The sequence below is a fragment of the Neophocaena asiaeorientalis genome, unplaced genomic scaffold (genome assembly GCF_003031525.2).
Source record: "Neophocaena asiaeorientalis asiaeorientalis breed wild unplaced genomic scaffold, Neophocaena_asiaeorientalis_V1.1 scaffold357, whole genome shotgun sequence".
In the NCBI taxonomy this organism is placed as follows: domain Eukaryota; kingdom Metazoa; phylum Chordata; class Mammalia; order Artiodactyla; family Phocoenidae; genus Neophocaena; species Neophocaena asiaeorientalis.
Window position 1 is genome coordinate 630,931 of NW_020173270.1, and position 12,470 is coordinate 643,400.

The 12,470-nt window shown below is 52.8% G+C and overlaps 1 protein-coding gene across 1 annotated transcript; it reads right to left on the reverse strand.

Moving 5' to 3' along the window:
- Positions 1-201: 201 nt before the first annotated feature.
- CUNH19orf38 (chromosome unknown C19orf38 homolog) lies at positions 202-10,833 on the reverse strand. The gene is made up of 7 exons (XM_024745968.1): positions 10,701-10,833; positions 9,302-9,610; positions 7,208-7,300; positions 6,208-6,235; positions 5,427-5,470; positions 4,177-4,211; positions 202-884 (listed from the first exon to the last, which is right to left on the reverse strand). Exons 1-7 carry the CDS (start codon positions 10,729-10,731, stop codon positions 738-740), a joined length of 687 nt encoding a protein of 228 aa, XP_024601736.1. The 5' UTR covers positions 10,732-10,833; the 3' UTR covers positions 202-737.
- Between the last annotated feature and the right edge of the window lie 1,637 nt (positions 10,834-12,470).

The window sequence follows — 12,470 nt, forward strand, 5'->3', positions numbered from 1 at the left end:
ACTCATTCTCCTCAAGCATTCCATCATTCCACCTCCTGTATTCACCAATGCAGGGACTTGAGCAGAGACCCCACATGGCACTGCCCCCCTCCCTACACCCCCATGGGCCTCCCCATACACCACCCTGACTGCATGCAGTTGAGGGGTACTGCCCCCTCCCCCCGCACCCTGCAATCAGTGATTGGACCCCAGAGGTCCTGGGCTTGAAGGATTACACTCCACAGAGGCCTTGGGAACAGCTCCAAGCATTATAATTAATAACTTAGGCATGCCAGCAGGGCACATAGAATATAACCCCCAGGTACCCTATGCTCCAAAAACCCAAGCCAGGTGTTATTGGGTTTTTGCATGGGACAGTGTGCATGGTGTCCACACCATGTTATGCATGGGACGAAGGAAAGAGGAGGGGTGTGTGGAGAGCTCAGACTTCATAATGGCCTGGCTGAGGGATCCTAACAGCTCCTTACGTGGTGGTCTGAAAAGCTGGCAATCCAGAGAGGCTTCCTGCTTTCTGTCCAAACTCCAGGCAGATGCTTGCATCCCCTCTCCCACTCCTGCTCCTCTGCGAGGAAGGTCCCAAGGCCAGGGGGTCCCCTTCATTTCCTCTGTTCACTGCCCTGAGGAAGCAGCAGCAAGAAGTCCCCAACGTAGCTGGAGGGAACTGAGACCCTGCAAAGCCCAGCCAGCTCAAGGGGGAGGGCTGAACGGAGGGCACGCAGACAGAGGGAAGGGCTCCCCTAGCAGGCCCGGAATGTGCTGAATTCTGGGGGCTCAGGTGAGGATGACGTAGAGGTGGGCCTCTTCCGGGTCCCAGAGTTGCCAGGTGTCGCAGCAGAGCCTGAGGGAGCATCCTGGGTGGCTGCGTCTTCTTCTGAAGTCATTTTCTTTGTCCGTGGAGGAAAAATAGAGAACCGGGTGATTTGAGGTTTCAGGATCTCGGGTTGCCCCATGTTCTGAGCCCGAGACTCCCCCAGTCCATCGGGTCTCACCTCACCCCACACACACACACAGCTTCAGCGCCCTGATCCTGCTGTCTGTCCTGCCTTCTTCTCTGCTGAATAGGGAACCAGACAGCCTGGGATCGAATCGCAGCTCCCCCTCTCCCTGATGAGGTGTGATGGCCCCCTTTGTGCCTCAGTTTCCCCTTTTGTACAATGGGGGAGAATGCCAACACCCCCCCCCCCGGGGTGGCTCCGACTCATAAATATGAACACTGTATGGCATAATTGCTGTGTAAAATCCAGAATAGGCAAATCCATCAAAGAAACAGAGAGTAGAATGGTGGGTGCCAGGGCCTGCAGTGGGGGTGAAACAGGGAGTTGGTGTTTAATAGGGACAGAGTTTTATTTTTTCTGGCCACACCGTGTGGCTTGTGGAATCTTAGTTCCCCAACCAGGGACTGAACCCAGGCCACTGCAGTGAAAGTGCTGAGTCTTAACCACTGGACTGCCAGGGAAGTCCCGGGACAGGATTTGTTTTGCAAGATAATGTTCTGGGGATGATGGTGGTGATGGTTGTACAACAATATGAATACACTTAATGCCACAGAACTGTACACTGAAAAATGACTAAAATGGTAAATTTTATGTCTATTTTACAATGATTTTTTTAAAAAAACTAGCAAAGAGGGCTTCCCTGGTGGCGCAGTGGTTGGGAATCCGCCTGCCAACGCAGGGGACATGGGTTCGAGCCCTGGTCCGGGAGGATCCCACGTGCCGCGGAGCGGCTGACCCCGTGTGCCACAACTGCTGAGGCCCGCGCGCCTGGAGCCCGTGCTCCGCAACGGGAGAAGCCACCGCAATGCGAAGCCCGCGCAACCGGAACATAGAGTGGCCCCCGCTTGCCGCAACTAGAGAGGGCCCGCGCACAGCAACGAAGACCCAACGCAGCCAAAAAATAAATAACAAATAAATTTATAAAAAAAAAACTAGCAAAGATCACTAGAATTTACTGTTAAGGAAAAGAAGCATCGTGCATAACAGTGTGGCTAGCATGCTGTCATTTGTGTTAAAAAGAGTGAGGATATAGACTTGCTATTTTTGCCTTTGCTTGTATGTGCAGGAAGCTCCTAATGGTGATTTACCTGTACGTCTGTGTGCAGAGGGGGAGACCAGTGGGTGGAGAGGGATTAAGAAAGAGAATTTTACTATGTATATAATTTTTACATTTGGATGTATTTCATAGTCAAAAAAAATTTTAACTAAAAAAAATATATTTTTAAAGTCACCAGGACTGAAATAAGTTATTTTTCTCCTTCCTTTTCTCTGTTTTCCACCGTTTCATTTTAAATGCCTTAAAAAAAAAAAGAAAAGAAAAAGGGGGCGGGGGGGAGGGGGAGGCAGTAATCACCAGGCTAGTGCCTTGAGCGGTGTGACTTCTCACAGAAGGTTTCAGAACTTGCCCCACCTGCCAGGCTTTTCTTAACAGCTCAGGATTTGTTCCCTGAGCTGAGATCTCAGAGGGCTGGACAGGCCAGTGCCAAGCCCCTTCCTTCCCACCATCTGTATACCAGTGACTGGGGTCCAGTCTCCATCTGCTCTGTGGCAGCACTGAGTGAGGTGACCTGTCTCTTGTCTCTCCGGAACTCAGCCACGCCTCCTTCTCCCTCGGCCCACTCATCCACTCCAAAATCAGTGCCGTGTTTCCCATCCCCTGAATCTACCTGACCTGCATCTGTTCGCTTCTTCCACCTCCGCTGCCAACACACTGGCCCAAACTACCCGCCACGTCTGGCGCCTGAACCATTGCCGGGTCCCCCAACTTCCGTCCGTCCACGGTCCCCCACAGTCTATCCTTCACGAAGCCGCCAGAGGGCGCCCGTGAGCACATAGATCACGTCAAGTCCCACCTCTGCCCTGAACCTTCCATGGCTCACCCTTCACTTGGGGTCAAAGTCAAAGTCAAAATTCCGCGCGGCGCCCCTCTCTACTCCTCACTCCGCTGCACCCCTACTGGGCCGTGCCAAGAACGTGTCCTGAGCCTGGATCAATCCTCCGCAGCTACCTCCTGCTTGTCGCTAATCTCAGAGACCTCCCGGATCTCCCACCTAAGTGAGCTTCCTGGTCACTCCTACCCCACATGGCATTGTCTGTCTCCCCCTGTAGAATTAAGAAGCTCTGAGGGATGAAGGGCCTCATCTTGTTCTTGTCCAGATGACCAGGAAGGCTATGTTGAACCCATCCAAACCTCCCCCCACCCCCTCCCCACCATGGTGCCCCAAGCAGACTGACTCCACCCCAGGCTCCCTGACTGAAGTCCCAAAGCATCCACTTACACAAATGGGACTTCTGAGGCCGCCTCAAGGGGGACCACCTGCACCCCAGACCTGTACCCCTCTCTGCATGGAGAAGAGCTAGCTGCACATTTTCTTTTCTTTTTTCTTTTTTTTTGGCCGGACCATGCTGCATGGCATGTGGGATCTTAGTTTTTCCCACCAGGGATCAAACCTGGGCCCCCTGCAGTGGAAGTGTGGAGTCCCAACCACTGGACCACCAGGGAATTCCCCTAGCTGGACATTTTCTTGATCCATCGTGTCCAGGGGTCGGATATCTCTAATTTAGTAAACTAATAATAATAAGTACCCCAAGGCCATCACAAGATGCAGCTATGTAGAGGAGTCCCATAGACCTGGGTTCAAATCCCAGCCAGGACACTGTGTGATCTGGTGGAGCAACACCCCTTGCTAAGCAGGGGGTGGGGAGTGGGGATGGGAATGAGGGTTGAGACCCTCCCCCTTGAAAGGGAGACGCATGTCTGGGACAGCTAAGCTGAAGTTCCTGAAACTGAACACAAAAGTAGGCTTTTCTTTATACCAGGAGCGAACCACAGTGTGCACCAGATTGTCACAAGGCTCCATGACCCCAAAGAAGCCACCAGGTCACCCTGAGTCCCTTGTCACCATTCTGAGTGCAAAGGCACTGACAAACCAGGGGTGCTGACAACAGGGGCCTGCCCACTGCCCCACGAAGGCCTGGACAACGTGCCTACCTCCAATCCCCTGGGATTTTCCAGTGCCAACTCTCAGCTCACAAACAATCCCTGCTCAGTGATTCTGGGCTTCTCCCAGACCCCAGAAGCTCAGAGGCAAACAGGTCAACCCAGCCTGGTGGTAGCCCCAAACTTCCCATGGTCATGACAGTCAGTAGAAAATCGGGACCGAGAAACAGGACGACTTACGGAGATGGTGAACAGGGAGTTATCGAAGGACATGTCTGCAACAGAAAGAGAAGACCAGGATGGGGGCCGGTTCAGATCTCCTGCTCACCGCCCTCCCCAGGCCCTCCCTGCAAGCCCACAGGCCCCAAGTCAACCATGAGGAAGGGCGTAAGGTCCATCACCCCTCATCCTCTTTGCCCCCTTCCAGCCCATTCTACAGGGTGCACTATGCACAGCTACAAATTGAACTGTGTCCCTCCACTGCTCAGAACCCTCCCTCAGGGACCTCTGGCTGACCTCTGGGAAAATGGTGCCTTGTCTCCACTTCCACTTTCCAGAACACCTCTCAGCTCCTCCCCCACCCTGGGTTGCCCGTTCTTCACCCAGCTACTCCCTGCTCCCCCCTATAGGTCTCTGATCCAACACCACTTCCTCTGGGGACTAGCCTCCTAGCCCAGACAGGGTCCGGCCTGCCATGGGCTGTTTCCCCACCGGAGTATGGGCTTGTGGACAGAAACCACCTCTGTCTTGGTTATCTTGGGAGACCCCAGACCTTAGCACATAGTCGGGGTGCTCAATAAATACGTGAGACAGTGAAAGAAGTACAGAGAATGGAGTTTTCTCTGCTTGGAGCCCCTTCCTGGGCATTGCACTTCACAGGCTGGGTCCCTCTCCCCACCCCCAGCAGAACAGCACATTCTGGACCACAAGTGGGGCTCCATTTAAGGGCGGTGCCAGGCATTGTGAAAGCTGGGTGCCCTGACGGTGGACAAGACAGGTGCAGTTCCCCACCCCCTTGGAGCTGATGGTCCAGTGGTGGAGGCAAGCGTCACACACCCAAGCACGCAATGATTACTTAATTGTGTTTCTACTGAGGGGTAAGAAGAACGACAGGGCTCTGGGGGCATGTAAGTAGAAAGAGTAGATCCTGCCTAGGAAGTCAGGGAAGGCTTCCCGAAGGAGGTGACCTTTAGACAGACCACGGGGAGGAAAAGTATTCTAGGCAGAGGGCAGAATGAGTGAAAGGCATGAGGATGGGGCAAGGAGAGGTAAGAGGTGAAAGATGTTCACACGAAAAAAAAAAAAAAAAAAAAAAAGGTGAACCTGGTCGGAAACGGCAGGGGATGGGGGAGAAAGAGGGGAGCGTGTGTTCTCAACTCTAAGGGAAGTGAGCAGCTGTAGAAGGGGCTCAGTAGCGAGTAGTGAGACCCAATGGCATTTTGAGGCAGTGACCCTACCCCGGTGAGGGACGGGAACGGGGAGGCACAGACCTGTGGTGGCGAAGTTAACCTGGGCCCAGCAGGAGTCTCGCTCCCTGCAGAGGGTTTCAGGAGAAAGTGATGACTTGTCTCAGGCAGGAGGCTCGTTCCAGGGAGCCCTGGTCAAACTTGGCCCTTCCTCCCCACCCCACCTCCGCATCCTCCCTGAATCCCCTCAGATGGAAATTCTCCCGCAGGAGCCCCACAGCCAGGTGAAGTCAGGATTCCATCACCGGGGCTACTGCTAGTTCTCTGCCACTAGGCAGCACGGTGTCCACCCCTCCCTCAGAGGGGAGAAACCGAGGCTGGAGGCAGTAGATTCTGATGCCCAGGAACCAGGGCCACTGTCTACAGGCTACAAGTTGGGCGCTGCACAACCCCAGGGGGCACCACTTGCCTCTCCCATAATTGTGGATTTCTAGAATGATTACTTAGCAAATTTTGGCAAATGGCCGTAAAGGGATGCGAGGAAGCCTCAGCTTCCTCATCTGTAAAATGGGGCCATTCCTAGTGCCTGCTTCCAGCGCTGCCACGAGGATCACGTGAGCTCAGGGTCCAGAGTCCCGCAGCACAATGCTGGGCACACCGTAGGCGCTTCCTGAATAGCACCTGTTTCTATTAAGCCAGCCTCCCACCAGAAGACGCTGTTTGGGGTGGAGCCCTGGAAGGACCCTTCTTCCCCCAGAACCCGGCCAGCTATCAGAGTCTTTAATGGCCATCAGGAACTCCTGCCTTGGGACTGAGTTTTCTTTCCCCAAAACCACCCTCTGAGGGTCTCCAGGGATGGTCTCACCGTTTCTTCTGCAAGTTTTTTACTTTAACTGGGAGAGAAAAAAAAGTGTTTGTTAGATTTTGGTCCTGGTTGCATCCTGGTTGCAAAAAGCCAAAAAACCAAAAGGCCCACATATATTTGTAGCCCAGCCTTTCCTTCTTCGCTGGCAAATTTCCCACTCAACAGGGGAGCTACTGAAGACACTTTTTCCCCCCAATTTCATGATCAATGTATGTTGGTAAAAACTTCAAACAAGGTACGAGCATGTAAAATTGTTGGGTTTTTTTTGTTGTTGTTTTTTTAAGTCCACGCCATGCGGCTTGCAGGGTCTTAGTTCCCTGAGCAGTGATAGAACCCGTGGCCCCTGCAGTGAAAGCACAGAGTCCAAACCACTGGACCACCAGGGGATTCCCGCTTAATTTTGTTTTTAAAGACTGAATTCAGTGGTGCCAGGGGCTGTGGGAAGGGGGAACGGGGAGTCGGTGTTTAAAGGGGACAGTTACAGTTTGGGAAGATGAAAGAGTTCTGGAGATGGATGGTGGCGATGGTTGTCCAACAAAGTGAATATACTTATGCTGCTGAACTGGACACTTAAAAAGGGTTAAAATGAAAAAAATTTTTAAATAATTTTTTTAAAAAAAGGAATTCCCAGGCGATCCACTTTCACTGCCAGGGCCCGGGTTTGATGCCTGGTCAGGGAACTAAGATCCCACGAGCTGTGCAGCGTGGCCAAAAAAATAATAATTTTTTAAAAAGGGTTAAAATGGTAAATTTTATGTCATGTATATTTTACAACAATTTATATATGTATATATATATATATATATATACATACACACACATGTACATGTATATATACATATATAAATTGCCCTTGCCCACCACCATCATAGAAATTCTGGAAGGTTCTTCACTGCTAAACCTTTGTAGTAAGGACTCCCAACCGTGCTCCTAAAAATGGGTGTGAGTGTGAGTGCATATACAAGTTCTGGTGGGCCATGCTTTCTCTGCCTGCCGTTACCTTTCCTGACGACCAACGCAGTGGTCACCAGCCCAGCGAGGAGGAGGAAGGCTCCAGCCAGGCTCAAGGAGAGTGCCAGGATCCAGGTGGGCACTAGAGGAAGATGGGAAAAGAGAGATTGGGCAGGTCATGGAACTGTGGGGTTGCAGGGAGAAGGTGGGACTCCTGTCATTCCTCCATTTGGTTTGGGTGTTGCTAGACCCTGGGGATCTAGCAAACCTGTTTCTGGCCAATTAGCATATTCCCTCCCCCTGGCCAACCTGATTGGTTCAGGGAGGGGCATGTTGCCCAAGCTGAGCCAATGAAAGTAATTTCTGGACTTTGGCTAGACCACTGGGAAGAGAGGTTTACTCCTCAGGCCAGCGTTACAAAGCTGGTAGGGTATACACCTGGGGATCCAAGGTACAATTTTGACACCCTGAGAGGGAGGGCCTGCCTGAGAATAAGACACAGAAGAAAGCGGAGCTGAGAAGTGGCACATGATTCCTGACATCAGTGAGCACCTGGATCCAGCCATGCCTGAAGTCAGTGCTGTTCAGTGAACCAACAAATCCCCTTTTGTCGCTGAAGCCAATTTGAGTCAAGTTTTCAGTTACTTGTGGCCTGAAGAGTCCTGCTGGCTGGGTAATAGGGAGTCAGACAACATCCACCCCCAGCCACATGGTGGACCCTGAGGCCCACGTAGAGGTCAGCCACAAAAGCATGAAGCCCCAGCTCCAGTTAATGTCTCTGCAAAAGATTCAGCTGCCCCTCCCTGGAGAGAGGGGGAAGCCAGCAGGAGATGCCCTGATCCCAGTGGAGGTCAGGAACTAGCCCGGAGGGGAGGAGAGGCACACACTTGGTGTTCTCAGTGTTAGCCCTTGTTCATTCATTCACCTGGGGCAGGAGGGGTGTCACTTCCCCACTCTGAGACCACAGGACCAAGGTGAGAGAAGGGGGCCTTTGATTGTGGAACTTGAGGCCAGGGAAGGACACAGAGACTGTTCTGTCATCACAGCCGGTGGGCCTCTGCTGGCAACAAAGTTCTCTTTGCAGCAGGAAAATTCTGACTGATGGTGAAGCAGAGACTCCACCCAGAGGCTCCTCCTTCCCTCCGGCTCCTAGATCCAGAGCCCAGGCCCAGCCCCCTCTCCTGGAAAGACCAGAGGAAGACATCAGCCTTCCCAGGGCTTCTGTCTCACTCAGACGAAAAGCCAGAGCCCTTGCTGCAGCCACAGGACCCTGCACAGTCCTCGTCGCCTCCCCCCTGCCCTCATCTCCCCCACCTTTCCCCCTTGCTCACTATGTTTCAGCCGTATGGGGCGCCTCTATGTCTCTCAAACACACCAGGCGCGCTCCAGCCCCAGGGCCTTTGCACAGCCTGCTTCCTCTGCCTGGAACACTCCTGCCCCTGACACTCACGTGGCTGACTCTTCATCCTTCAGGTCTTTGCTCAAACGTTTCCTCCTCAGAGAGGCCTTCCTTGGCCACTCTCCTCTCTATTTAAAATGACACCCTTGGGAATTCCCTGGCAGTCCAGTGGTTAGGACTTGGCGCTTTCACTGCCGGGGCTATATTTCATCCCTTCACCAGGCTATATTTCATCCCTGCCACTTTCCTTGTCCCCTGTTGGCAGACTGAATGTTTACCAAACTCCTTATTTATCGTTTGTCCCCATCCCTCGGAATGTCAACTGTGAGACATCAGAGACTTTGTTTCATTCACTGCTGAACCTGCAGGGCCAAGGACAGTGCCTGGTACATAGCAGGTGCTCAAGGGAGGGTGCAGGAGAGCATGCAGTTTTAATGCCTGGATTTCAGGGAGGGTGAACGCATGCCAGGTTTAACGCTCTGCCACCTGCTGGCTGGGTGACCTGGGCCAGTCTCTTCATCTCTTGTGCCTCAGTTTCCTTATCTGGAAAATGGGGAGAATGGCTGTACCCATTGCATGGGGGTGACTGTGAGGATTAAACAAGGAAAAGTGAGAAAAGTCCTGGCAAGTTGCAAGAGGTGGCTCGTCCTGTGATGACTTCCAGGTGGAGGGAACAGCACCTACAAAGCCTCGGAGGTGAGAAAATGGAGCCCGGGGCAGTGAGGAATGACGGAAGGGCCTTACCTGGGAAGGAGACGTGCATGGGCTCACTGAGGTTCGACAGTTGAGGCTGCCTGTGCTCGCCGAGCACGCCATACTGGCAGCGGAATGGTCCCCCTGGAACCTCCCTGCTGCCACCACTCAGGTTGAAGATGACCTCGAGCTGGTCCGCGGGGGCCTGCAGGAGCTGCACCACCTCCTCCCCTTGATACAGTGTGAAATTCGCCCCCGGGAAATCCCTGGGGGCCATGCATGCGATGTGGATGGGGTCCTCCTGGCTGCTGGGATGTGGGGGCACCAGCATGATGGATGGCGCTGGGATAGCCAAGGAGCCTGCGAAGCAAGATAGGGGAGGCTGTCTGGGTGGTTAGAGCAGAGGCCAGCCTGGCTGTGCAGCCTTGGGCAAGCGGCTCACCCTATCTGGGCCTTGGCTTTCATGTACAACCGGAGGCTAGTCTTCCCTACCCTACTGTGATGTGGAAGGGGTAGAGTGCCCAGCACGTGGTGAGAGATCGCTGCATTTGAGTGATTTTATTATGACGGCCGTGGATGTTACACAGCGGCGCAATTATACTCGTACTACTTCGACCAACAGAATTGACTACGTGCCAGGCCCTGTTTAGGTTCTGGGGATAGAGCAGCAGACGAGATAGACAGAGAGATAAAGTATACGGATAAGGTATGCGGACAGATAAGGTATGCCTGCCCCGGGGAGGGGTGGGGGCTGACTTTCTCAGGGAGACAAGGGTGGTAGGGTAGCCACAGAGGGCTTCCATGGAGACACGGCACAGGAAGAACTGGGGGCGAGCATTCCAGGCAGAGGGACAGTCTGGGGCAAAGGCCACAGGCTGGAAGGGATGTGGTGTGTTCAAGGAGCCTGGGTGGCAGGAGGGAGGGTGACCGAGGGGAGAAGGGGAGGGCAGAGGGGTTCTATCTTGTTTTCCAGGCTGTGGTGAAGAATATGATTTTGGGGCACGACTTCCTGCAGGAGGGACCAGTGTCTCCCCAGCTGCTCACAGGCTCCCGGGCAGAGTGCCTGGCTCAGGTGAGGTCCACACAAGCCTTCCCTTATCTAGCTTCCCCACCCCACCCTCTGAGCCCCCAGCAGATCCTCCTGTTGCCCCAGCCCTGGAGGTAGGAGCCTGCAGAGGTCAAGTAGGGCTGAGTCATGGGGTGTGGGCACTGCTGTCTCTGGTGGGCTGGCATTTCTGGTACCCTTGATGTGGGTAGGGATAATGAGACCGGACAAGAGAAATCCGTGCTCCTGGGGCATTTCCAAGGCTCTGGGGCAAATTGGTCAGGGCTCAGCTTCTCCAGCACCTGGTTTCTGCACACACACACCCTCCCTGCCACCCCCCAGCAGAGGCAAGGTTGGGGAGGTGGAGGGAGCGGAGCAGGGGTGGCACAGGGGCACCAGGCTCACCGGCTGCAAAGAGCAGGACGGTCCAGGGCATCTCTTCTCCCGCGTTTGGCCGGGAAATCTGGCTGAGACCAGCGCGGCCCACGGCTCACTGCCAGCTCCTCCTGTGAGGCCAGAGCAAGGAAAGAAGAACCAGGGCTGATTTGAGCCGAGTGTTTCCTCATTGGCAGGAAGTTGCACACACACACTTGGGCGCTGAAAGGGACTCTCTCCCCTCCCCACCCCTTCCACGGATGCACATCAGACCCTGGCACCTCACTGTTCCTTAGGGGCCAAGGTTCGGCAGATGGGAGGGGAAAAATGAATGAGATGGTCCAGTGCGTGGTTTTTTTTTGTTTTTTGTTTTTCCCCTGAGAACTCCTGGGCATGAGGAAGCACAAGGAACATAGGTTTTTTGGGAAACCCAGGCCCAAGTCACAAAATGTGGCCCAACCAGTGCTGAAGTTGAAACATGTGGGGTGGAAGTTGGTAGGGCATGGTGGTTAGGGCTTGGCCTCTGTGACCTCAGGCAAGACAAGGTCCTTCTCGGAAGCCTCAGCTTGCTGCTCTGAAGAATGGGGCTAAGAGTAGTGGACACTAGCTGCAAAGAATTCATGTCCTGAAGTGCAATGCGTAGTGTAGTGTGAGCGTTCCTAGTGTGAGGCCACAGGGGAGGAAAGCCTCAGGGGCTTCGCCAGCCAGGTGGAAGGAAACACTAGCTGCAGAACTGAGGGAATGACATTGTTTGCAGCATAAACTGCCTCCTGTTGATAGCCCAGAAACTTCCAAAGGTCTGTCTTACCAGATTTGCTTTGGTCTCCAAACATTTCTGGTCAAGTCCAGCAGGTAGGTCCACCTGGAGGTTTACACCCAGGAAGGATGTAAGCATGTAGTTGCCAAATACGAAAAAGGGCCATTAGGGTGGACTTTTTTCTTTGGATACACAAAGCTCATTTCAACCTCAGGGCCTTTGCATGTGTTCCATCATCCCTGCCTGGAACACAATTCTATAGACCTGGTCAAATCCCACTTCTGCTTCAGGTCTCAGTTTAAGTGCCATTTTTAGGAAATCTTTCCAGATTCCTCTGGACTTAGAAAAAATGCCTTTGCTGAATCCTGCCATAGTACCTTGTAATTTTCTTTGATTCCAACTAGCATGCTTGTATTTTCATGTTTGTCCATTTCATCTAACTTATCAAACTTATTGCTATAAGCCTGTTCAGATTCCCTTGTTAGGCGTTTAATATCTGTGGGGTTTGTAGTGATGTCTCCTCTTTCATCCCTGATAATAAATATTTGTGTTTTTTCTTGATTAGCTTTGCTAGGGATTAATCAGTTTTATTAATCTTTTCCAAGTACCAACTTTTGGCTTTGTTGTTTTCTCTATTTTCAGTTTTCTATTTCATTATTTTGTTCTTTCTTCCAGTTACCATGTGTTTAATTGGCTCTTCTTTTCCTAGCTTCTTTTTTTTAAAATTTATTATTTACTTTTTTGGCTGCATTGGGTCTTCACTGCTGCACGTGGGCTTTCTCTAGTTGCGGCGAGCAGGGGCTACTCTTCGTTGTGGTGCGTGGGCTTCTCATTGCAGTGGCTTCTCTTGTTGCGGAGCACGCGCTCTAGGCGCGCGGACTTCAGCAGTTGTGGCTCGCAGGCTCTAGAGTGCAGGCTCAGTAGTTGAGGCGCACAGGCTTAGTTGCTCTGCAGCATATGGGATCTTCCTGGACCAGGGCTCAAATCCGTGTCCCCTGCATTGGCAGGTGGATTCTTAACCACTGCGCCACCAGGGAAGTCCC